Below are 27,074 nucleotides of genomic sequence, written 5' to 3' on the forward strand. Positions count from 1 at the left end.
CAATAAAGGCTCAAAACTCACTTTTTGTGGGAATGGGTTTTTTTGTGGTCAAGTATATATAATCAATTTTTAACTAGATTTGTCATGCCGTTTCATAATTTTCTTATGTTGGTTCTTTTCATCACGACGCTATCAGTTGTAAATTTGTAAAATATAACCTTTTTAGAACTTGTTATTCCCAAATTAAACCAAGACAAGTAAAAAAAATGAAAAGTTTTTGAAAAAAATTTAGGGTGATTAGCGGTTCCAACTGAGTTTTGTGTAAGGCTCGTAATTAGGACTTGCAAAATTCAAGGTTTTAGCATCCCCCCCCCACTTAAATTACAAATTGTCCTCAATGTGTCCCAAAAGTAAGTTTTTAGGTTGATTGAATGTGTAAAAGGTGTGTTAAAAACAAAATTTTATGTTACTGGGCATCTGGACACGGCCCCATGCTCGCTGAGCACGACCCCGTGGTCAGATTGCCAGTAACGGGAACTTACAGAAGGTGGACACGGGGGTGTGTTTGGTGAACACGACCCCATGTTGAACAAAAATCTGCATAATTTTGACAAACAACAGGTCTAGGCGTTGGGCACGGGGGCGTGTCGGCTGGGCACGGGGACAACACCGTGTGGACAAACTGCAAAAATGTAAAACAGGTTTCTGCCTTCGGTTTTGCTGTCCCGGCTTTAGTAGCACTAATGTTTAGTGCCTTAAGCCTCGTAGGTACCTGTTTTACTAATAAATACCACACCAAACAATAACAAACATCCTAAATTACCAAAGTTTAATCATCCACACCACAAGTTAAAAGAAAAGAAATGCAGAAAATAAAAAGTGTTAAAGGAAGTAAATTGTTCAACAAGTGGTACGCGTGCCAGAAATTGTTCATGAGATAAGGGGGTTAACCTGTGAGACCTCTAACCGTGGGGTGCTACCTCCAACTCCTCCCGTTCAATCCATGTCCTCGTCTTCATCACCATCACCTCTTCCGTGGCCCGCCATATACTCCCAGATGTTTCCAATGTCATCCTGCATGTCGGAGATGTTTCTCTCTATTACTCTGACCCGGGCGTATGTGTTGCTGGCCATGTTGTAGGTGTTCCTGGTGCACATAAGGCTTTCCTGCAATAAATCATGTAAGCTTTGAAAGTTAGGAAGACCGCCTCCTTGAGAGGGGGATTAACCCGGATCACCCTAGTGCTGGTAGTGGTACTGAGGAGGAGGATGGATGTGTGGAGCGTGTAAGACGAGTGCTTCTTGTGGGTTCCATGCATGCCCTTGAACCCTTTGAAAACTGACCGTCCCGTCATCTGCTTCATAAATCAAGTTCATGGAGTGGCATATGACCATGTCTACTTTCCCCGACCATGGGCTCTTTTGGAAAGACCTCGGCATCCTATCTACAAAGTGTTTAAAAAGGCGGTAAATCCAACCTCCGAAGAAGATAGGAGTTGGGGGAGTAGCAAGTTGGTTCCAGTGCATGTTACGGAGTAGCAAGTAGGGAACATCAAGGTTGGTACGGGTGTGAATGCAATGGAGGACTAGCAGATCTTGTAACCCTACAACGTCGCTGCTGTCGTGCCTCTAGCTAAGAGAGTAGGTGAGGACCCTGTGGATGTTGCGGTAAAGAGGGTCTCTCAATTGTGTACTCTTAGTTCAGCTCGGGTTATAGTGACCCTCTCCGATTTGAGCCCAAGCAGCTTGGCGTTGATTTTCTTGAAGCTCGCGAAGACCGCTGGTGTTCTCTTCATCCCCAGCATCCTCATCCAAGGACAACCCCACCAGAGCCCCAAATTGAGCGATTGAGATCCTGTACGTGGTCCCTCCACAACAGAACTCTACCCCTTCATTGTCAAACGGTTCAGCTTTTGTCTTGAAGATGAACGTGCTATAAAATTCCATGTTGTATTCATGCACGGAGCGAAGTCGAGTGCAAAGGGCAACTCGTAGTGGGCCGGTGACAATGTTGTTGAAGCGGTCTATCTGGTTCACTGTTTCTAGAAGATCCATGCATACTTGTCGTGGATACTCCTCGGGCCTAGTTCTTAGCACATCGTATATTGCTTGAGCATCCAACTCATTTGCATTGAATCTGGTAAATTTCATGGCCATCTGAAAGAAAACACCAAACAATTAGCAAGAAACAGTGAAATTCTCAGGGAAAACTAAAAACAGTCGGCTGAACACGACCCTGTGTTCAGCGGACACGCCCCGAGTTCGCCTGGATTTGGCTGGACACGCCCCCGTGCTCGCTGAGCACGACCCCGTGTCTAGACGTGTGTTTCCCAAAAATCCCATTTTTCGACCCGGTCCTGAAAACTTGAAAATTTTTGGTCCAGTGGGGGTGGGTTTCCCCGAAAATGAAACCCCAAGTGTCGTTTTTCCCAAAACAAACCGTTTACCCTTTCAATTTTATCTTTTTCGGTTCAAAAACAAAGGTTTGGGGTTTTTGTGAGAAATCGGGCGAATCTACAAACAATACAAGTTGATTTACTTCCTATAACATGTATCTAAACTAATGCTAACAGATTTATGCAAAAATTTGAGGTTTGATCCGGTTCAAGTTGAAGAACCCTAGATTTTTTCCCAAATCTTGATGTTAAACTACATGCAAGTACTTAATCTAACTAATTATAAGGATAGAATCATACCTTGACGTTATTAGAAGAAAGGGAAACGTCGAAATCTGCAGAAAAATCACCGGAACCAGAGAGTTTTTGGGGAAACGGGGCGTGTGGAATGAAGAAAGTGAAGGAAAAGGGGGGTTTTATCCCGACGGTTGCGCGGACACGGCCCCGTGCTCGTTGAGCACGGCCCCGTGGGAGGGCAATTTAAATACTTTTTTTAGTGCTCGTGTGAGTGCCCTGTTTCCCAAAAAATTTGGTCTTAGAAATCTTACCGATTAAATGTTATCCCGATTGTTCATAACTTACCAGGTATGATGTTGATGCTTGAACCTTTGTTTTATTCTTCGACCGTTTGAAGCGAGATTTCTTCCTCTTCATCCTCAATAAATCCTTGATAGAGCTTCAGCCGTTGGCCATTGACTTTGAATGGAATTCCATTCCGAGATTTAATTTCGACTGCACCGTGTGAGAAAATATGGGTGATGGAAAAAGGTCCTGACCACCTAGACTTTAATTTACCAGGAAACAATCGAAGTCGTGAATTAAACAATAGAACTTGATCTCCTACCCGAAATTCATTAGGTTTAATGTGTTTATCATGCAAATTTTTCATTCTTTCCTTATAAATTTCGGAGTTAGAATATGCAAAATTCCTTAATTCGTTAATTCATTTAATTAGCAAAATCAATTTTTACCGGCAAATTCTAAATCCAAGTTTACATTTTTAATTGCCCAGTAGGCCTTGTGTGCTATTTCTACTGGCAAATGACAGTTTTTTCCATAGACGAGCTTATATGGGTTGTACCTATTGTTGTTTTATAAGCAGTTCAAAAAGCCCATAAAGCATCGTCTAACTTATCGGCCCATTCTTTTTTATTTAACCCTACGGTTTTTTCGAGTATTCATTTTAAACATCTATTAGTCACTTCGGCTTTGTTTGAGGGTGATATGCTGTTGAGACCCGGTGATAGACCCCATATCTTGTTAAAGATTTTTCAAGTTGATAGTTACAGAAATGGGTACCTCTATCACTAATTAATGCTTTTGGTGTTCCAAAACGAGAGAATAATCTTTTCAGAAATCTTACCACGACTCTTCCATCATTTGTTGGAAGTGCCTCGGCCTCGGCCCATTTAGACAAGTAATCTACCGCCACAAGTATATATTTGTTTCCTTTTGACGGTAGGAAGGGTCCCATAAAGTCGAGTCCCCACACATCAAAAATTTCACAAACAAGAATGCCATTTTGTGGCATTTCGTTTTTTGGAAGAAATATTACCTGATCTTTGGCAAGCGTCACATGTCTTGACAAGACTTTGGGCGTCTTTATAAATGGTTGGCCAATAAAATCCCGAATCAAATACCTTTCGTGCGGTACTAGTGGCACCATGATGTCCTCCGTATGGACCTTCATGCCAATGGCGGAGAATTCTTCTTGCTTCACTACCATGTACGCATCGGCGGATGAGTTGATCGGCACACATTTTGAAAAGATAAGGATCTTCCCAAAAATAGTGCTTTACATCGGCAAAGAATGTTTTTCTTTGATGATGTGGCATCCTTTTGCGACTATACCGCTAGCTAGGTAGTTAGCATAGTCGGCGTACCACGGCTCTTCTCGGTATTCCACCATTTCCAGGGACTCCGTTGGGAACTTTTCATTTATTTGCTCGTCCCTGGTTGCCTCCAAAGCTGGGTCTTCCAAGCGCGAAAGATGATCCGCTGCGGTGTTTCTGCTCCTCTTTTGTCTTTGATTTCAATGTCAAATTCTTAGAGGAGTAGAATCCACCAAATCAAACGTGGTTTAGCATCTTGTTTCTTAAAGAGATATCGAATGGCTGCATGATCTGTATAGACTATTGTTTTAGAAAGAACAAGATACAAACGGAATTTATCAAAAGCAAATACCACGGCTAGTAACTCTTTTTCTGTTGTTGTGTAATTTTCTTGTGCATCGTTAAGGGTTTTACTAGCGTAATAAATTGGGTGAAAATGCTTATCTTTTCTTTGTCCCAAGACGGCTCCAATTGCAAAGTCACTTGCATCGCACATGATTTTGAAAGGTAATTTCCAATCAGGCACTATCATGATAGGTGCATTGACTAGCATTTCCTTTAGCTTTAGAAATGCTTGATTGCAATCCTTGTCAAAGATGAAATGGGCATCTTTTTCAAGTAATTTTGTTAGAGGCCTTGAGATTTTAGAAAAGTCCTTGATAAATCGTCTATAAAATCCGGCATGCCCTAGGAAACTTCTGATAGCTCTAACGGAGTATGGGGGTGGTAATCGAGAAATAGTGTCTATTTTTGCTCGATCAACCTCCATTCCCTCGCTTGAGATTTTGTGACCGAGTACTATTCCCTTCGTTACCATGAAATGGCATTTTTCCCAGTTAAGGGCGAGGTTAGTTTCCTCACATCGGGATATCATTCGTTCAAGGTTATCGAAGCATTGGTCGTATGAATCTCCAAAGATAGAAAATTCATCCATGAAGACTTCCATTGTCTTTTCTATCATATCATGGAAGATGGCCACCATGCAACGTTAAAAGGTTGCGGGGGCATTACATAGACCAAATGGCATGCGTCGATAAGCAAAAGTTCCATAGGGACATGTAAATGTTGTCTTTTCTTGGTCTTCGGGTGCTATCGGGATTTGAAAGTAACCTGAAAAACCATCTAAGAAACAATAAAATTTGTGACCGGATAATCTTTCTAACATTTGATCAATGAAGGGTAAAGGAAAGTGATATTTCCTTGTTGCTTCATTTAATAGATGATAATCTATACATACCCTCCATCCTGTGACGGTTCTCATTGGTATTAATTCATTTTTTTCATTAGTTATTACCATTATACCTCCTTTCTTTGGAACTACTTGGACGGGACTTACCCAAGGACTATCGGAAATTGGATAAATAAGTCCGGCGTCAAGTAATTTGATGACTTCGTTTTTAACCACTTCTTGGACATTTGGATTTACCCTACGTTGTGGTTGTATTACCGATTTATAGTCATCATTCATTAAAATTTTGTGCGTGCACATGAAAGGACTTATTCCTTTAATATCTAAAAGCTTCCAAGCGATCGCATTTTTGTGTTTTTTTCAAAAGTGTAATTAATTTATCTTTTTTCTAAACTAGTTAATTTTGATGAAATAATTATAGGTGATTTACCATCTTTGTCTAGAAAAGCATATTCCAAACCTTTTGGGAGTTCTTTGAGCTCAAGAGATGGGTCTTTAGGAGACTCCTTATTTAGTTGCTCATTTTTGTCAAGAATCACAAAGGTTTGTTCTATGGCGATCTCTTCTTCAACAAAGTGGTCATTTTCTTCTCTCGTATCGGGTGGTTCATCTTCATCTTCAATTAGGGGGTCATTATTGCCGAATGGATATTTCATTGAACGCTCAAGATCGACACTCTTTTTAAATGCCCCTAATTGAATAGATAGATTGTTGTACTTCAGGTTTTTCAAAGCTTCGTGGGTTTTTACAAAAGGTCGTCCCAACACTAGAGGAGCGTCATCAAGGATGACAAAGTCGGTTGGGATTACCATTTGGTTGGTTTGGACCAAGACATCCTCAACTACCCCTATTGATTTTATTACTTTCCGATTAGATAGAAAAATGGGTATTTGAAGTGGAGAAAAATCACTAATACTTAATTTTTCGAAAGTGTAGTTTGGCATTATATTAACACAAAGATCTTTATCAATTGTGACATTACTAATAAAGGAGTTTTGAAAAAAAAACATGGAACCGGTGTAATGTTAATTTCAAATAGGTCTTCTTTTATTAGCGAAGTTTGATCAACTGTTAACTTAATGCTTACCGTTTCGTAAATTTTAGTATTAGTGTTTAATTCTTTTAAAAACTTAGCATAAGTGGGTACTAAACAATGATGTTTGAAAGAAGGTGACAAGAGATTAATGTTTTTTTTTTCAAAATTAGACTCTTCTTGAATTTTAACGTTATCGGACTCACCTCTCTCGTTGTTTAACTCATGTGTCGGTTTTTCACTTACTTGTTCTTCCATTTTTACATTTTCAACTATCTCTTCTTTATTACAAGTTAATTCTTCCCTTGCGCGGGATTCTTTTATGCAACGTTCGATAGTTTTAATGTGTTCTATTATCTTATCGGCTATGTGGGTGATAGAGTAAGGATCAGGATCCTCAAAGTTTGAATCTGGATGTTCGATCCTTTGTTACTCATAATACTCATAGGAAGTAGATGGTTCACACCATTGTTCTTCATTGTAAGTATATGATGGATAAGGGTTGTAATTTTGTTCTTCATAATACTCATATGAGGTGGGTTGTTCACGCCATGGTTCCTCATAATAAGAAAATGAAGGTGGAGGCTCATATCTTGGTTCCTCAAAGTATGAGTATGAAGACTCATACCTTGGTTCATCAAAATATGAGTATGAGGGAGAAGGTTCATACCTTTGGTCTTCATAAGGTGTATATGAAGTTGATGGCTCGTATATGGGCTCCTCATAGTAAGTGTATGAAATGGATGGTTGAAATAAGTCACAATATTGTACCGAGTGAGGGTTACCACAAATGGTGCAATAGTCTTCCCTATAATCATCCTCCTTATAGGTGTAGTTGTAGCCTCCTAAGTATTGATCCATAAGAATCACTCAACAGACCACAACAGAGTCTCGAGACCAGAAAACAAAAACGGAAACAGAGCTGGACACGGCCCCGTGTTCAGTAGACATGGCCCGTGTTCACGTTCTGTATCTGGGCGTTTTAATAAAAGTAACTGGTTTTATGCAGCACAGGGGCGTGTTCAATGAGCACGACCCCGTGTTCAGACTCTGTATTTGGGTCTTTTACAAAAAAATTGTGCAGCACGGCCCCGTGTTCAGTGAACACGGCCCCGTGTTCAGGTTACTGTAAATGCAAAAACTAATTAAAATGCAGAAAATGTGCGCGCGTTTTAAAAAGGTTTTGAAAAAACTGATTAGGCCGTCGATTTTAAGCTTTCCTAAAATCCTTGTGTCCCCGGCAGCGGTGCCAAAAACTTGATGTGCGTTAGGTGTGATATATTTTTATGTATATTTTTAGCGCTTTTTACACTTTAGTCAAGTTTTAAATTTATAAAACATGATATTTTACTAACACTAAACACACATATGGGCAAGTGCACCCATCTGAGCGTAGTATAGCGTTGGTAAGATACCGAGGTCGTCCAAGGACACAAGAGCTTTTAGTACCGGTTTATCCTCAACGTCTAATCAAATCAAAATTTTAGAAAAAGGTTTAAACATGAAAATAAAAACTAAAAATGATGAAAATAAAAATAAAAATAAAAACAGATATACAAGATGAATCACTTGGATCCGACTCGCCTTTAGTGTAACCTTTGATTATTTCCGCACTTTTGCACTTTTTAAGAGATTATCTTAGTTATAGTAGTAGGCCCCTCTTTTGAAGGTGACGTTACCCTCAACCCAGTAGTTTGAGTCAGCAAGGATACAATCCTAAAGGGTTGGATTATTGAAAGATAATTAATTAAGTTATTAATGCGTAATGTGGTAGGCCCCTCTTTTGAAGGTGACGTTACCCTCGGCTAAGTAGTTTAAGTCAGCAGGGATACAATCCTAAGTAGCCGGGTTAATGTTTTAATAGTAGTTTACATATGAGGGGATCAAGAAATTCGAACCCCCGCCATCCAATACCAGAGGATATTGAAGGAGGTCCTACTAAGCTTGACCCAGGTCCTTGCAGGATCTATACACTGAACAAGGCAAGACGCTTACCAAACCATTCCCTTAACCCCCGACCAGGTAGCCAACATATCTCCATATAGACCGTGGAGATATGAATGGTGTAAATCTTTTATTTTATATAGACAGTAAAATAACGCCAAGACACCACGGATAAATGATAAGGAAGTTTCACCTTCAACATAAGAAACTAGTTATTAAAGTCATTAATACATAACCAAATAAAAAGTGCGAAAAGATTAAAAATAAAAAGTATTACACTAAATGCTTGTCTTCACCAAGTGATGTAAGAGACTTAGGCAAACATGGCTTTTGATTGTCAAGAACTCTTACTATCAATCTTGGATCCCGAGACTATTACACACACTCTATGATGGATGATGGATGATGGTGGTGGATGTGGGTTGTGATGGTGGTGGTGGTGGTGGTGGGTGGGTGAAGTGTGAGAGAGATGGTTTGCCAAGGGATGCCTTTGAAGTGAACCAAGCACCTCTATTTATAGCCTACACATAAGCCCGGACACGTCCCCGTATCCATTGGACACGGCCCCATGTCCATCCATCTTCTCTTTCTTCATTAAATGCAGTTTGTCTGCATTAGTTGACCACGCCCCCGTGTCTGCTGGGCACGGCTCCGTGTGTAGAAGCGTATCTGTACTATCAAGATTTGCTTGGATTCTGCGAATCATAGCGTTGAGCACGGCCCCGTGTCCGCTGGGCACGCCCCCGTGTTGGGAAATAGAAGCTTCTACAACTTTGTCTTTTCTGCAGACATTTGGGCACGCCCCCGTGTTCATTGAGCACGTGGCGTGTTCAGCCTTCTGATATCTTGTTTTTGCTTGGGAAGATGCTGTCGAGGGGTCGGGCATGCCACGTTTATTTCTTTTCTTGTATTATTGTTAGATTTGGCTGCATTTTTGCTTCTTTTGTTCATTTAAGCTCTTTTAACCCTTAAAATACTAAAAAGGTTAGTTTTATGCCTCATTTGATGTAATTTATATGTTGCATTTTACACACATCAAAAAACCAGCTAACTTAGCATATGATTTGTAAAACGCATATGCTTGTTCAATAGAGGTAAATTGCATTCCAACCACAGGTGTAGCTGATGCTTCAACCTCCGGGGTGTAAATCCTTTCATCTACATAAATCAAATAAAAAAATAAAACCACATGCGAATTATCATACTCCTTACATGCGATATATTAATAACTGCATAATTTCATCGTACGACAACAACACGTGCGAATTGTATGAGCCATAACATGCGAAAATGATGATTTTGATGAATATGTTTTACACATGCGATTTATTATATCAAAACATGCGAAAATCCGTAACAGAATAAACATCACACGCGAATTGAAAAACTCATAACATGAGAACTTATACATGTTGCTTTCAAATCAAAATATACTCAATATTCAAACTTCAAAAACAGCTACAACAATGCAAAAACATTGCTAAGATTAAACAAAACAAGTCTACGAATAATTTAAAGATCAGCATTAACATAATTACCATTCGTCTCTTCGTTTACAGCACTTGTACTTGCATTTGGATTTGGATTTGGATTTGCAGGTTGCGGATTTAAAACATCCTCAATCAAAACTCTCTGATATGCAGATAATTGAGCATGATCACCGATCGGTTGAGTTTCTTCAAAATCAACATATGTTCGTCCAGTGCTGCTCTGTGGATCCATCGAAAAAAACAATTGAATGAAACCCTAACGCAGAAGAACGAAAACTACAATTTGAGAATTATCAAAAATTTGAAACTGGTTCGAATGATAATTACCGGGATATTAGTGTAATGAACTTCTCGCTGATTGAATGAAGAGACGAATTTGCCCTCAGATGATTGAATTAATTGTCTGGTTTAACCTTATCATAGAAAAACGAATCAGGACACGTGTACGGCCACTACTGTCGGGTATGTAATGTACGATTAGTAGATTTGTATCCTACACTTTACCTACACACACACACATATATGTATATATAGGGAGAAGATCATGCGAGAACCACCTCTTATTGCGAGAACCGCGAGAACCAATGTGAACACAACCAAAAATGCCTAAAAATAGCTAAAAATCACACAATTTTTTTAATATTTTTTATATAAAAATCGCTATTTTTCGAAGCCAAATTTTTTTTTTGGCCACTAAAAGTAGCGATTTGAGCATAAAAAATATTAAAAAAATTTAGATTTTTTTTTTTGATTTTTTTAGGTTTTTTGGGGGTTTAGTTTTTAGCATTTTAGCTTGGAGGGGGGGGGGTTGGGGGGGTTAGGTTTTTTTTAGAGGGGGGGGGGGGTTGGGTTTTTTTAGGTTTTTTGGGGGTTTTAGTTTTTAGCATTTAGCTTGGGGGGGGGGGAGGGAGGGGGGGTTAGTTTTTTTAGGTTGTGTTCACATTGGTTCTCGCGGTTCTCGCAATAAATGGAGTTCTCGCATGAGCACCTGAGAGACACACACTTTTTAGCTACAGTGAAACAACACTTTTTTTTATGTTTTTGTGGCCTATTAACATTGACTACTAATATCCAGAGACACATGAATTGAACTCACATATTCACTATCTTGAGGGTTCTTGGGAATGAGCATGGGGATATTTTGTTATACATGTATTTTATTAGAGATTAGATATTAAATTGAGATAGATTAACTTAATGAAAACCTGTTTCATTTATTTATATTCATATACATTAAAAGAAAGTCTCGATGAATAGAAATCTAAAGTTTTAACATTGTATTTATTTGGATTTTATTGAAAATGGATATCGTGCTTAGGGTTGTTCATGAGTAGAGCTAGGGTAAGCTCGGGCTTGGCTCGATTATAAACCGAGCTGGCTCGGCTCGGCTTGGATTTGAAACCGAGCTGAAAATCTAAGCTCGGGCTCGGCTTGGTTTTAAACCAAGTTGGCTCGACTCGGCTTGGTTTGGCTCGATTTTAAAAATAAAAATTAATACATAGCTCTCAAAATTTAGTATTTTAAAATATTATTCAATACTTTAAAAGAACATATTCAAAATAAGTTCAACCTAATACATTACAAGCCAAAATCACGTTCAACAACGCAAAATAAGTTTTATATTTCAAGTAAATACAATATTTGTTCATTAGAACGACAATCAACCTTTAAATATGTCATAGATATCAAACTACAAGCCTAAATACATGTAAATAATAATCACTATTTTGTAATATATTATATGTATATAAAAATAAAATATATTATAAGTAAAATAATTCGAGCTAAACGGAGCCGAGCTACCAAGCGAGCCAAACCGAGCCAATTTGGCTCATCACGAGCCGAGCCGAGCTAGGCTCACTTTCTAACTGAGCCGAGACGACTCGGCTCACTTTCAAACCGAGCCATATCGAGCGAGCCTTTTCCAAGCTAAATCGGAGCGAGCTTCGAGCCGCGAGCATTTTGAACGGCCCTAATCGTGCTGCTATCATTGTAATCGAACCGAAACCGACAGTGAATAATAATTTATTTATTTTATCGTAAACTATATGAGTGACTCTAACAATATTAAAAGTTCACATTTTTAATCGTAAACTATATTAGTATCGATACGTGACGAACCGAAACGATTTCAACCGGACATTGGTACCAATATTGGTAGTATCAGAACCAATATTTTTTAAGTTTTCGATTGATATAAAATACAGGTCGATATTAAAACTTTATTTTTTTAATTTCCTCTTTTAATTGCGATAGCGAGTGTTGGTAACATGACCACTTAACCGATACCAACTAAATTCCCATCGTGTAACACGGGGGAAAACCACTAGTTAAATTAAATTTGTGAAGATAGATGTTAAATAAAAGAGTAAACTGCCTTTTTGGTTCTTGAGGTTTGGTTACTTTTGCCACTTTTAGTCCAAAACTCAAACCTTTTGCATCTGGGTCCCTGTTGTTTCAGTTTTATTATCATTTTGGTCCAAAAATGAAATCAGGTCATACTTGTCTTATAAAATCCTGCAATTTTGTCATTTTCCTCAGAGCAAATCAGGTCATATTTGTCTTATAAAATATGGTATTTATTTATAAAAAAAAATGATCATTTTGCCCCTGTGGAAAATGACAAAATAACAGGATTTTATAAAACAAATATGACCTGATTTATTTTTGGACCAAAATGGCAATAAAACTGAAACCACGGAGACTCAAATGAAAAAAATTTGAGTTTTAAACTAAAGTAACAAAATTGACCAAACCACAGGGACCAAAATCACAGTTTAGTCAATAAAAAAAGAAGGGTTGATTTTTGTTTATAGTCAACCGGTTAGGGGACCCTCTCACACATCACATGCCGCGTTTTAAAGACCAATTCCTCGAATTTTCCCCTCACCTTTTAAAGTCCAAAGCCATTACCCATTTAACCACTGAAAAATCACACCAGTCATCGTCTCGGACCACAGGAGCTCGTCAACGTCACTGCTACCATGAGAGTCAAGAATTTCTGACTATATCCAAATTTTCACCACAAGTCTGAGTCATTGAGGTACAATTGCGACTCATATTTTGTTTTTTTTTGTTTTTTTTTTCTTTAATTTACCAGGGCACCGTAATCTCTACCAAAAAAAAAAACATATTTGTTTCGTTTCTAATATATTATGTATGTGTTAAGTGAATATATCAGTTTTACTAATGGAAGTAGAAGATCAAGTAAATGTATGTGTTTTATAGCTTGAAATATAACCATCTGTTGGTCAAAAGATTTGGCTATTACCCACAGATCGGAGGTAATGTTTCTAATAATTTAGTTATATGAATATATCAGTTTTATAAATTTAATAATTAATAATAATGAATTAGATTATTCTTTTATGACTGTATTAAGAAATTAAAAATCGTACACATTGGCTATAATTGATTCGTACACACTGTTATACAGAAATTGAAAATCGTACACACCGGCTATAATTGCAAATCGTACACACTGTATAAAGAAATCAAAAATCGTACACCGGCTATAATAAAATATCATATACACTATACAAAGAAAGTGGTAAGTAGTGGCGGACCCATGAATTTTTTCATGGGGTGCGGAACATTTTTAAAAATTTTAGACCCCTAGGTATATATATGTAAAAAAATCGGTTCGTATCGGATCGGTTCGAGTCGGGTCATGTAAAACAAACGAACATCAAACTAAATTTGTATAATCATCAAAAACATGTCAAACCTTGTTACAAACATAATTAAAACGTCGACGCCCTACGGGTTTTCATTTTTTGAAATCTATCAAAAATATTATCTAAAACTAATTTCTTAAGCAATTCTTTCTCTATATAATATAAGTTCATCGCTCCATAACATAATGTTTCAGTTTTAATTTTAATTTTCAACTATTCAAGCCCTAAAAATCATAACGTAAGTTGTAATCACCCTAAAAATATATAAACAACATAATCACCCTGAAAATATATAAACAACATAATCACCCTAAAAATCATCTAAACAACCATAAACAACGTCAAAACACACAAAATTTCAAACATATTTAGCAACTTTATTACCCTTTTTTCTCCTATAATATCAACCAAAATCATCAAAATAACAAAGAAACTTACCCGTGTTCGGATTCCGGTTAGATTTGGTGTCAAACGACGGTGGTATGGTGGCTGATTACGGTGGTCGCCAACTGCTGGACTGTTGTCGGTGGGTGATGTTGTTCGTTGGCAGTGCAGGGACGCAAGAGAGAGAGAGCGGGAGAGAATTTCTAAAGGTTTTGGGCTTTAATTATTTTGTTATAGTTTGAAATATTGTTGGGTTTGGTTAATGGGCTAAGACTTAGTGGGCTAGCTAGTTAGGAATTATAAGTGGGTAAAGGGATGGGTTTTGTTAGTTAGGTATTAAAAGTTTTATAATTTAGGTAGTATTTTTTCAAATAAGAGTTTACTAAAAAATTTAAAATATAAATTGATAACACTTTTTACCTAAGGGGTGCGGACGAAAATTTTAAAGGGTGCGGTCGAAAAATTCCAAAGGGTGCGGACGAAAATTTCCAAGGGGTGCGGACGGGATTTTCAACGGAACTTAGCACTAAATTTTTTTCCCCGGGGGTGCGCCCGCCCACCTTGGGTTGGGCTTGGGTCCGCCCTTGGTGGTAAGTGTGTTACTAAATGTACCCCTCCTCACACAAATTTACGGATAAGACCCGCAGTTTTACTCACAAGGGGTAAAAATAGTAAGAAGATGGGTGTAGATCAACCCAAAAGAAAGGGGGTCTCCCTGTCTGTCTAAGACCTCTCTTGAACTTAAATTACACCGTGTGCGACCCATTAACTAGAACCGAACCTTTACCAGGCTTTAAGCAACCTTTAATCCAAGTAATCCGTTTTGAATATTTTGAATGGTCTTAAAGTGAAAATAAATAACAATAGCTTCGGGATCGAAGCTAGTAGGAACCAAAACCTTGAGGTGCAATCTTGACAAGGGGCAACGGTGTGGAGTCTAGGGAAGAAATGGTGACCCACAACCCTAGGTGGGAACACCGCCCATGGATTTAGGGTGTTCTATTTCATCGAAAACTGTTGAGAGCACACCAGGCATCGGGGGGAGTTGAGGAGATGAGATGATTATCTCTTGACCTCTTTAGTATACACACAATCTGCATATACAGTCACAAATATGTATATATAGTCAGTTATATACACACCTTTTTTTTCCTTTTGGTCAATAGTGGAGTTTGAAGAAGGGTTAAATTAAAGTTTGAATTTGCAAGAGCGTTGTCATCAAATGGTGAGTATTTAAACTATTTTCTAATTAATAATGTCATGCCATGTCAAGTTTCCACTATACTTCTCATTTTACACTCAATCAGTAGCAATGGTCAAACACCTAGAGAGTGGTAAACAATTTTCTTTTAAAAAAGAAGATAAATTTGTGATTGGTTGGAAGGGGTTGAGACCCACCATTAACCTCCTCTCCCTCCCACCTCTCTCCTCTTCAAACACTCGGTGAGTATACACCAACCCGAACACTCCCCACTCACCGATTATACCCCTGGCAATGGTTCCCCACGCGGCAAACTCCCCTCCACGAAGTACTCCCCGAGACCACTCCCTCCACCCTAAGTTTGATTTATTTTTAAATAAACACGGTTATAATTTTTAATATACTCTAAAGTTTGTTTGAATTTTAAAAAGGAATAATGGATTTTAATAATCCTAACTATTAGTCGTTGGCCAGCAATGGTCCCAACTTCAAAAATAACCAGTGGTGGTCCCACCTTTTCATATATTGCAAAGTAAAAGTGACAATAGAATTAAGATAAACCAATTTCATTTCATAACAATGTCGGATTACAATATAAGGAAGATTCAAATACAACATGTTTCAATACAACAAAACAAATACACCATAGCACAATACAAAAATTGATAAAACAGTTTAACATCTATAATCTTTAGATGTGTATCTAAGGCCTCGCCACTACACCCATTTTAACATCAGCATCATCCTGCTATATGTTAGAAAGTATAGATCAACACACAAGGCATTGGCGAGTATACACGCTTGTGATACATAGCATAAGTAAATAAGTTTAAACGAATCCACATGGCAAACTAGTTATTCAAGATAAACAATAACTGGCATGTGAACAAACAAGTCAACCCAAAGTTTAACGCAAGAAAAGTCTTAACATGACCCAACGTTCACAGGCGGTGTGTTACTCGTATAGTGCTAGACAGGTCAAGGGTAGGCTCGTACGAAATTAATGACAAGTTCAACACAAAACTTACAATCCCAGATCAAAGTATCAAGTATAACATATGCATGTATTGGATTGTTCGTGCATTTGTATAAAAGTCTAAGTGTAAGTTTATAAGATAACTGCTAATTCTTCGTTCGAATTCCTATGAGCATAGTTTTGGCAGGAGTAGGTGGACGTAGTACATGAACACCGAGGTTATTCATGTCACACCCCAACCGATGGCGGAATCATCGGGATGTGGCATGATGCGAGTAGGTTGCTCGAGAGAATCCATAACGATTAATTGTGACAATATTTATTAAGGTTCAATATCCCATACTATCAAACAAAACATTCTCACAAAGTTGAAACAAAATTCTGTAGTTTCTCAAAGAACAAAACAAGACATTCAAAACTTGCAAATAGTTTAGGCGGGTTTCTAGACATCCTAAACCATTTCCAGCAGTAATCCATCAACCTGTTACATACGTTAAAATAAAAGTCAATGCAATAATGTAAAGGTGAGTACACAAATTTGCATATGTATAGTAATAAAGCTTTTACGCATAACTAGCATGTAACACGTAAAGGGCGAATCAAGTAAGCTATCGACAATGATACAAGCTAACCAACATGACTGCGAGTAGAGTATGCGCGATACGTGTTCACCGAAGCGAGCATGTAAAGTAAGTAAACCTTAACAACCCCTGAATAAACAGGTGCTGAGTCCAAACTATAGTACTATCGTTACTAAAGGTGGTAGGGCAAGTCATCACTGTGTAAACATAGCAAACAAGCATTCAACTAGACACGTATAACATGCGAGAGCGGTTAGCGTTTAAAAGAGTTTAAGCGTTGTGTGCGTCGTGTTTTGAAAGAGAACGTATGTAACACCCAAAAGTGCGTTAAACGAAAAAGGGTTCGAGTATACTCACAGTGCGTGCCTAATAACTAAACACGGTCTGGATGGAGTGGAGAGAGCGCCGGATCAGCCTGCGTACGGGAACAGAAGTGCATAAGTCTTCCAAAGTGCTGAAACGGTCGAAATCGGAGTGTCGAGTGGGAAACATAGGCTTTGTACGGAGCCAGTGTCTTCGTACGAAGGCGTGCCTTCGTACGAAGGGATGCTTCGTACATGTGTTGCTTCCGTTGTCCAAAATCGAGTGTTCTTCGCGTCTTTCTTCGGGAAATCGAGTGTTCATCCCCCCAGCCTTAAGCTACTGATTAAACTTAGAGCCGGAGAGGTCTTTGTTTGAGTCACAGATGGGAACTTGGGCTGTGTTGTGCGAAACCAGGGTCTTCGTACGAAGGCAGTGCCTTCGTACGAAGCCGGGACTTCGTATAGAACAGTCCAGCTCGCACAAGTGGCTGTTTTTGCGTTCGGAGCTATGTTTTCGCCTGAATCGGATGTATTTTCGAGTCCTTTTCATGACGGTTTCGACACCATTTCGTCCCACTATCCAGTGAACGAAATGTGTCGGTTTTGGTCCGTTTTTGTGTAAAATTCGAGTTTAAAAGGGTTTTTACTTGGATTAACACCTGGTGAGTGTGAAATCTGCAGATTTCTAACTTGGGAAGCCAAAGCTAGGCCTAATACACTTGGTTAAGTGTAGATCCGTAGCAAAATAAGAAGTTTTGATGAAAAAGATGAAGGTTTTCATAAAAAAATAGAAAAGTTTAGATGAAAATAGAGAAGTTCGGATGAAATCGGAGTTAAACTCGTGAAAAATCATTGTGGAAAACGTTGTTAAACATGTAAAAATAGTAAATCTTACTTGGGAAATAGAGGGACAACAAATTGGGTGCGTTTTTGAGAGAATGACAGCAAGTTAGAATGAGTGAAGTGAGCTTGGTATTTACAGAGGAGAGCTTGTAGTCGTGTGCGAAGCTGGCTGCCTTCGTACGAAGCCATTGTCTTCGTACGAGGGGACCAGTTTTGTGTGAAAAATTCCCGTTTCACGTGTCAGATGTTCGTTTGATGCGTTTGGTTGCGTTAGTTAGTTCGAGTACTTAAAGTATTTTAGCGAGGTATTAAGTGTGGCGTTGCGTTTTAGTGAGATAAATCGAGTTGTGAGAGTGAGCGTTTGAGCGTTTTTAAGCGATTATCAATACACAAAACATATTTAACATTTAAACACACAAATAATACAAATAATATAAATAAATCCGCCCCACTGCTTTGGTAGTTCTAACCCCTTGAACACACCCGCCCCTACTTCTTTTACCATTAAAACATGCAGGGCTTCCATTGCGATCGTGAATAAGAATGGAGATAGCGGGTCGCCTTGTCTTAAGCCTCTCTTGTATTGGAACTCCCCCGTTGGAGTCCCATTAACTAATACCGGAGCCTTGCCTGAAAACAGAATGCCCATCATCCATGTTTTCCACTTGAGGGGAAGCCCATGTGTGTGAGTATTGATATCAAGAATTTCCAGCTTAGTGCATAAGCTTTTTCTATATCCGCTTTGAACAGAAAAACCTGTTTCTTATTTTTTTTCGCCCATGATACTACTTCATTTAAGATCAAAGGACTGTCCACTATATTACGACTAGCAACAAAAGCGGACTGTTCATGTGATATAATACTATTAAGAACCCCTTTCAGACGATTTGCCAGGATCTTTGAAATAATTTTGTTAATTACACCGATAAGTGATATGGGTCTAAAATCAGATAATGTAACTGGGTCACTTACTTTTGGAATCAATGAGATGAAGGAGGCACTGCAAGATTTCTGAATAGACCCGTGTGCGTGAAACTGTTCCATCATGTCCATCACATTCCTTTCAAGTTCGTTCCAGAATTTTTTGACGAATGCAAACGTGAACCCATCTAGACCCGGCGCCTTATCTGAACCACACTCCCAGACTGCTGCTTTTACTTCTTCCCGTGTGAACTTTTCAATTAATTGATTTGCTTCAATCTTCGATAACTTCGAAAATCCATCTGATTACATCCGGGGTCTTGATTCCACTGGTTCCATAAACTTCCTTCTCATGCTAACTTGGATATATTTCATAATGGTTGGCGGATCCGCAACCCATGAACCATCAATCCAAAATCCATTAATCTTGTTCCTCACCATATTACAATTCATAACAACATGAAAATACCTGGAATTTTCATCTCCCTCCGATATCCAGTTTGCTCTAGCTTTTTGTTGATAATCTTTTCCTTTTTTTCGAAACCACTCTCTGACCTTTCTTTTGCATTCTCTCCACGTTTCGACTTCGTTTTCCTCCAACACTCTTACTTCAGCATCAACATCTAGGTTTTTTAGCCGATCAATTGCTTCTGTATAATCTTTCTCTTCAGCCTCTTTGTTTTCTCATCTCCATTTTTTGATTTCTTCCTTGACACTTTTTAGTTTAGCCCCCAACATCAAATCCTTGAAATTTTCTTCTACTTGACAATCGAGACCTTTTTTCACTATCTCTATTATTCCCGGATTATCCAGCCAATAGTTAAAGAATCTGAACGGGTTTGGGCCATAATACGTTCTTCCGATAGCTAGTATCAGTGGGCTGTGGTCTGAGATTATTCTTTCGAGTGCTCTAAGTGATGTGTTCGGCCATTTTGACATAAAGTCACTGCTAACTAGAGCTCTGTCTATCTTGCTTAACTTTTTCCATCGCCTGATATAAACGTGAATCTTCTCCCCACCACTGGATATTCTAATAATCCAGCTGAGCCAATGAAATTGTTAAAGTGCATTGCATTGTTGCTGTCAAAATTGGAATTCCATCTATCTTCTGGAACGCGGACTTCATTGAAATCACCGATTAGTAACCACAGTCCTTGTGTTGTGTTTCGAATATTCAGTAATTTATTCCATACCCGTCTTCTTTCCGTTCCAATGTTTGGAGCGTGTACATTCACCACAATTAACTCTAGTCCCTCACCGATTAATTCCCCTTTCACCATTATGAAATTTTGGTCCAACACTTCCATGTTTTTTTTCTGAACAGACCTGGGTTCCAGATTGATAATATTCCCCCTGATCTTCCCTCCGCATCCACCTTGAGAAACTCCATAGCCGATCCGTACCAAAACTTTCGTATTCTGGTTTCTGACATGTTACACAGTTGCGTTTCTTGTAGTGCTAAAAACCCCACGTTATTATCTTTTATTAGGCTCCTAACCAGAGGCGCCTTTCCCAGATCTCCTGCTCCTTTCACATTTAATGATGCCCAATTCATTTGGCTACAACATCCACCTGTTTGTCATTGATAACCTTTTCGATTTGATCTTTTCTTCTTGTCAAGTCGATACCAAGTATAGCCCCAATTTTCTCTGTTCCCCTTACTTCTTCTTCCGTTGTATTCATAGTGCCTGACTCCACATTTGTTTCAGGGTTTGTATCTGGTACCAACGTCGAGTCTGATTCAGCATCGTCTACCCAGTCTGACTCATAATCATCCTCCAACGAGTGTCATCTGTCTTCCCATTCGTCCTCCATCTCCCGCATTTGTTTTCCCCTCATCCTGTTTTTTCTCATCTTAACTTTCATTCTAGTTGATTTTTTTCTAGGGTTTAATCTTGTTTCATCCGACAGTTCCATGTTTTGGTCGATACCCCTGTGTTTCCTGACCAATGTATTGGGCTTGAGAGCATTATTTCTTACTTCAGCTTTCAGGCTCCTTTTTTTGGGCTTTTCCTTCTAGTCCTTTACAAACTTCATGGGCCGGCCCACCAAACTCACTAGATTGTTTATCAGATTCCGTCACGTGCACATCTAAGTTTGTTTCTGTATTTATACATTCTTCATATGGGTTCCCGCCAATATTAACTTCCTTGGTCGGCGTGGCTTCGGGAACTGTAGCTTCTTCTTCTGGTTCTTCTGTCTCCGATTTCTTCAATTTTTCCACATCCCTAGAAGTCTCTTGGGCTGACTCCATACCCACCGATTTTTCATGTTCCCCAGGAGACTTTTGGGCTGTATCTCCCTTCGCCGGAGAGTTCACCGGAGTTACTAGCGTGTCTGGCCCATTTTGCTTTTCCGGTTCTTTTGAAGCTTGGTCCGCCGACGTTCCCGGCACTTGACTGACATTTGCTTTTGTAATGAAGCTCGGAGCCCATATTTCATCAAATTCGGAGATCCAAACATCAAAACTACATCCCTTCCAAGTGATTCCAATTTTGTCTTCAATTTTTTTTCCCATGATTTACCAAGATACCAACACTGTCCATTGATAAGTGTAGATCCCATTCATCCGCTGTGGACTCACTTATCACTTTCCCGTACTTCCCTGCTATCTCATTCATAACTTCGTTACACAATAATGATAGGGTTAAAACCTTGGGGAAGAAGAAAGCTAAGAGATAGAAGGAAATTTGACTCAAATTCTGGCTGATTTTCATTCCATACGTAAACCAATTAAATAAACAAGACACTTACACAAGACACCCCCAAACTAAACCAAAATAACATCCTAATCCCTTGACTTAACAATAGTAATAAAACTAAAATAAATAAGATACGTAACAATACTCCCCCCTTAACCTACTTTTTGCCCTCAAAAAGTAAGCTCTTCAATTCAATCCTTAACCATTGTCGTCTTGTTCAGTTTCCTCATCGCCTCCCACATTAATCACAAAAAGTTGTTTCTTTTTGCACTTGTGTCCTGGAACGAACTTTTCAGTGCACCAAAAGCATTCTCCTTTTGACTTTTTTAACTCTAGTTCCTCACCTGACAAGTGCTTCGCGTTAATAGTTGTTGGTTTATAAGTTGGTGGCCCAGGGACTCCTGTTGGATCTGGAAGCAACGGAAGTTTTGAAGCGTTAACCGGAGGTGTTATTTTGACATCTTCGGGTTGCAGCCCATCCTCCACATCTTCACCTGAAAACCGAGGAAATTCAACCTTCCCGACCCGCATAGGCCGAGTACCCGTCCGCGAATCATCGCTAAACAGCCCTTTATCAGGGCCGCCTCCGCCGCCGCTGAAGCCGCCTCCGCCGCCACTAAAACTGCCACCGCTTGAATGCTCCTTGAGTGCTCGTAAGATCTCTTCTTGTTGTTTCATCGACTGTTCTTGTTGTTTCAACATGGCGGCTAGGGTTTCTTGGAGATTTGAGATTGCCTTGCCATGTTCCTTGAGAGTGCTGTCAATTTCTTGATTGCGAGTGTTAGTCAGGGTAATCGAAAGTAATTCGGACCGGAGATCGGAACGGCTCTGATACCCTTAATAGGGTTAAAACCTTGGGGAAGAAGAAAGCTAAGAGATAGAAGGAAATTTGACTCAAATTCTGGCTGATTTTCATTCCATACGTAAACCAATTAAATAAACAAGACACTTACACAAGACACCCCCAAACTAAACCAAAATAACATCCTAATCCCTTGACTTAACAATAGTAATAAAACTAAAATAAATAAGATACGTAACAAATAATTGCATAGGCACACCTTTGATTGTCAACCACGCAAGTCGTTGGTATGGTACCACTTGGCCATCCCAAACCTGCAAGTTTTCCGGTTAATACGCTAAACTACCCTTTCGATGACACTACTACCCTAAAAAATAGACCACCTTTTTTACACTCCCCTCTGTTTCCCCTACACACTACTCTCTCTATCTCTCTCATACCCTCCCTTTAAAACTACTGGCAACTACCCAACCCCTACCCGCATGCACCAGACCAAGTGGAACGCCCCCTAAGTCGACCAAGTGTCTGTATCCAACATTCTCATATGTTACAATCAAATTATGCAAAAAATTTACATAGTACCAAAGAATAGGATTTAGTAGATTCTTATTGATCTTGGGAAACACCCAAAACTAGATATTCTCATATATGAGCGTCCTAATATATCTATCTAAGGTAAAATGAAACGAGGTCACAACAAAAATGAATACATATCTTATTTGCTCATGATTCACCAAATAATTGGTAAGACTGATTTCTAGAGTGAAGATTTATTAACAAAGTATCACCGAGAGTAAATCATTTTGTCTAAAAAGTTGAATACTAGTGAATGAGTTCATTATATATGTACATAGTCATTTCCTTTAGATAAAGGTTTGAGTCAAGTTATGAATTTTAATATTTAATTTTTAATGAACTCAAACGCATTTTCCGATCATAATACAATTTTAATGTCGATTTGATCTTTGACACTTTGAATTTTTTTCAGTTCTTCAATGGCTGAATTATTAGGAGCTGCGTTAGGAGAAGCCTTTTCTGAACTATCAGATGTGATCAAACACGTGATAACAAAAACATTGCATTTTAAATCCGAACTCAAGGAAATGCAAGCAAATATACAGAGAATGGGGCCTATCTTCGAGGATATGGAGAAACTAAACAAAGAACTGGATCGGCGGAAAATGGAAACGGAGCGGATCATGATTCTGTTCAAGAAAGCAGACGAGCTCGTCCGGAAATGTGAGAATGTCAAATGGGATTTTCATAACAGATACCGCCATGCTTCCAAGTTGGACGAAATGAATAAATCGTTGGTGAAGTATGTGAATTATGACCTTCAGTTTCAGATTGCGAGGAATGGAGCTGAAACGTTGGTGGAGCTGAGACGTTTGACGAAAGGGTATGAGAAAGAGAGTCCAAGTGGTGTCCCGTTGGAAAAGTGTGTTGCTATAGGATTTGATGATCAGCTTAGGAAGTTGAAGCTCAGGATTCTTCAAACGGTGATTGCTCGGTTGTAGTTGTTTCGGCTGCAGGAGGGTGTGGGAAGACCACTCTTGTAACAATGCTCTGCCATGATCCTGATATTAAAGGTAACAAGTTATGTGTTTTACAAATCATAAATGGATGAAAGTTCAACACTTACTAATTAATAAATATAAATAATATTGTTCTAATTTGAACAGAAAAATTTGGTGAAAACATCTATCATGCTGTAATCCCAGAGAAATACAACATAAAAGTCATCATACAAAAATTACTTAGGAGGAACCAACCGCACGATTTTTATAGTGATGAAGATGCGTTCCTGCAGTGGGGGCGCTTTTTGGCGAATAAATCTGAAATACTATTAGTACTTGATGACGTACGGTCTGAATCCATTATTGAGAAATTCATGTTCAAGTCACCCGGATACAGGATTCTGGTCACATCTCGGGAGGGTTTTAGACGATTCAATCGGTATGAACTTCAACTTTTGAACGATCAAGATGCCACCAGTCTATTCCACCGCTCAGCATTTTCAGAACATAGTAAGATTAGTATACCAGATGACCTTGTTGTCAAGGTATATGTAGCCAAACCCTTTTCTGTTTTTTTAGTATTCTTTTTGGATATTACATCTTCTAAGATTTTTTTTTTTTTTTTTTTTTTTTTTTGTAGTTGGTCAAGTGTTGCAAGAATCATCCACTGGCTCTTAGAGTGATTGGTGGTTCGCTAAATGGGAAACAACTGCCAAGCTGGATAATAATGGCGGAAAAGCTGTCTAAAGGGAGTAAATTGATTCACAAGTCTATACAAGAGTGTTTAGAAAAGAGTTGCTATCTTTTCGATGAAGAACCTGAAATCAAACATTGTTATATGGACTTGGGATTATTTCCTGAAGATCAGAAGATAGCTACTACAACACTTATGGACATGTGGGCCCATTTGTACAACCATGACGATGATACGGGATTGACTACCATGGTCAGCATTGATACGCTTTCTTCTAGAAACCTTGCAACTTGGTTGCCCCAAAGGTACTAGCACAACCTTTCTGCAGGTTATATTATTTGAAATTCTAATCATGTTTTACCTACAAATCTAATACATTTTAAAAGATAAGAGTTGGTGGTTGGTTATAAACATTGTAGGAAACATATACCGGCTGTTGCCCACCATTGTGAGGAAGAATTTGTTACACAACATGATATGATGAGGGAATTGGCTATTCATTTAAGCGAAAAAGAGTCAATAGAACAAAGAGAAAGGTTAATTATAAATACGGATGGACAAGATCTTCCTCAGTTGCCCCAAATTGTCAACGCCCGTGTATTGTCAATTACCACAGGTTTGTTTGAGTTATTTCCAGGATGTTTTTTAAGTCGATTACTATAAAAATAATACTCTTCTATTCTTTTTATTCTATTAGGCGCGACGATAGATGAAAGATTCTATTCAACACGGAATGAAGTTCAAGCCCCTAAAGTGAAAGTTTTTGTATTGAATTTCATGTCAAATGCGAATCCCTTTCCACGCTTTATGCACAACATGAAGAGTTTGAAGGTTTTAATAATCACAAACTACGGATATCACTTCTCAGAGATTCAGAATTTCCCTGCACTAGAGCATCTGTCTGGTTTAACTAAAATTAGGTTGGATCATGTTTCAATATCTTCAATTAGTGAAACCATACTAATGTTGGAGAACCTGCGGAAATTGTCCTTGATCATGTGCAAAATAGGAAGCAATTTTAATAAAGATTTCCCCAACAAGTTGACCAACCTTTTGGAGATTGATATTGAATCTTGTGATGATCTAGTTACATTTCCTGCAAGTTTATGCAACTTAAAATGCCTTAAAAAACTCAGCATCACCAATTGCCATAGGCTGACCTCACTTTCTGTTGACTTTGGAAATTTATCAAATTTGGAAGTTTTGCGGCTTGCCTCATGCACAGAGCTCCCAACATTACCTGAATCAATAACAAACCTTAAGAATTTAAGAATCATTGATCTATCCCAGTGTTTAAACCTCTGCGAGTTGCCAGCGCATATAGGTGAGTTGGATACTCTAGAGACAATTGATGCAACGGGTTGCACGGGTTTGGATGAGCTACCAAAATCAATCAAGGATTTTGATTTTGATAAAGTGGAAGTGTTTTGCGATGAGGAGGCCTTTACCTTATGGAATGATTTCAAGAATCTAAAAGTAAAGATGGTAGAAAAGGATCCACTTGATACCTTTCTCAAGATCATCGGATAACTTATTAATGTTGAATCACATAACCAACCTAGTCACATTGAGTTTCTTTTATATTTACCGAATCTTTAAGGTATGTTTCGTTATTGGTTTTTATTTTATAATTTTATAGTTTTAAAATTTATTATTATTGTTGTTGTGTTGTTTATTGTTTTCGGTGCTTATGGTTTGCAAAACTTACAAACTTATCTACTAATTAAATTGCAAACATTGTTTAAGTAAAACGTTTAACTTGAAATGTTGGTTACAGGAATAAATTGGTGGTTAGACCACAAGTCTTTGTTGTTGAGGGGTTGTTCCAGTAAAGATATTTGAAGAGCTGAAGTTGATTTAAGAATTCTTAAACTTGTGTGAGATATTGAGGATTTGACTCATGGCTTTTTGTATTGGATCAGATATGAATTGTTTACTTAGAATTTTAATGTTATCCCTACAATTCATATGTTGTTAATGGTCATTTAGGTTGTTAACTTGACCCCAACTGTATTGGGACAGTCGAATCAAAACATAGAAACCATGGTTGTTCATATGTGTTACAATTATCGAATAGGAAACCGAGGTTTGTATTAGTCTCTAATCAAAACATCCAAACATTCGCTGTCACAACATTCCAACCCTTTAGGCCTTATAATATCATTTTCCTAATTGGAGATTAAACAGGTGTTATGAGAATACGACATTGATACTGCTCCGGGGCAGATAAATTTAGTTTGGGGTTGGCTAAATGCACCCCTTTTTTACTAGTCATACCCCCATTTCTAAAAATATAATTTAAAAGTTGTTAAATTTCACCCCTCTAAACAATTCAAATATTGTTTTTGAAAACTATTGTGTTTCTATAATTTGAAGACACTTTCTCTTACTAGTATTTTATTATGTTTCTATACAACGTCATTAAAATTAATAAAAAAGATATTTTTTATACAATAAAAAAGTTTCAGAACTTTTTTTTGAAAAAAAAAACAGTTGCTTTTATATTTTTTATTTATTTCGTATTTTAGTTCTCTCATCTTTCTATTTCTATTTTTATTAGTATTATTATTATTATATTAAAATGTTTTTTGATATAATTAACAACTTTTATTTATTAAAAGTAATAAGACGTAAAAAGAAAATAAAACGT

The 27,074-nt window shown here is 38.2% G+C and overlaps 1 protein-coding gene and 1 long non-coding RNA gene across 4 annotated transcripts; one reads left to right on the forward strand and one right to left on the reverse strand.

Moving 5' to 3' along the window:
• Window positions 1-9,713: 9,713 nt before the first annotated feature.
• LOC118490297 lies at window positions 9,714-14,983 on the reverse strand. Its single transcript, XR_004889077.1, has 3 exons — window positions 13,940-14,983; window positions 10,152-10,237; window positions 9,714-10,044 (listed from the first exon to the last, which is right to left on the reverse strand). It is a non-coding gene; the product is annotated as an uncharacterized LOC118490297 (long non-coding RNA).
• On the forward strand, window positions 12,548-26,478 carry LOC110929036 (probable disease resistance protein At5g66900). Of its 3 annotated transcripts, XR_002586800.2 has the most exons (8): window positions 12,551-12,867; window positions 13,053-13,108; window positions 23,202-23,802; window positions 23,896-24,275; window positions 24,371-24,729; window positions 24,844-25,040; window positions 25,122-26,024; window positions 26,202-26,478. XR_002586800.2 is itself a non-coding variant. In XM_022172134.2 (6 exons), the coding sequence occupies exons 2-6, from the start codon at window positions 23,775-23,777 to the stop codon at window positions 25,952-25,954; spliced, it is 1,797 nt and encodes a 598-aa protein (XP_022027826.1). In that variant the 5' UTR covers window positions 12,548-12,867; window positions 23,202-23,774; the 3' UTR covers window positions 25,955-26,025. The 3 variants fall into 3 exon arrangements, 1 of the variants encoding a protein (XP_022027826.1); XR_002586799.2 differs by lacking the exon at window positions 13,053-13,108; XM_022172134.2 differs by lacking the exons at window positions 13,053-13,108; window positions 26,202-26,478 and having other exon boundaries at window positions 12,548-12,867; window positions 25,122-26,025.
• The last annotated feature ends 596 nt before the right edge of the window (window positions 26,479-27,074 follow it).

This window comes from Helianthus annuus, chromosome 3, assembly GCF_002127325.2.
Source record: "Helianthus annuus cultivar XRQ/B chromosome 3, HanXRQr2.0-SUNRISE, whole genome shotgun sequence".
Classification (NCBI taxonomy): Eukaryota; Viridiplantae; Streptophyta; class Magnoliopsida; order Asterales; family Asteraceae; genus Helianthus; species Helianthus annuus.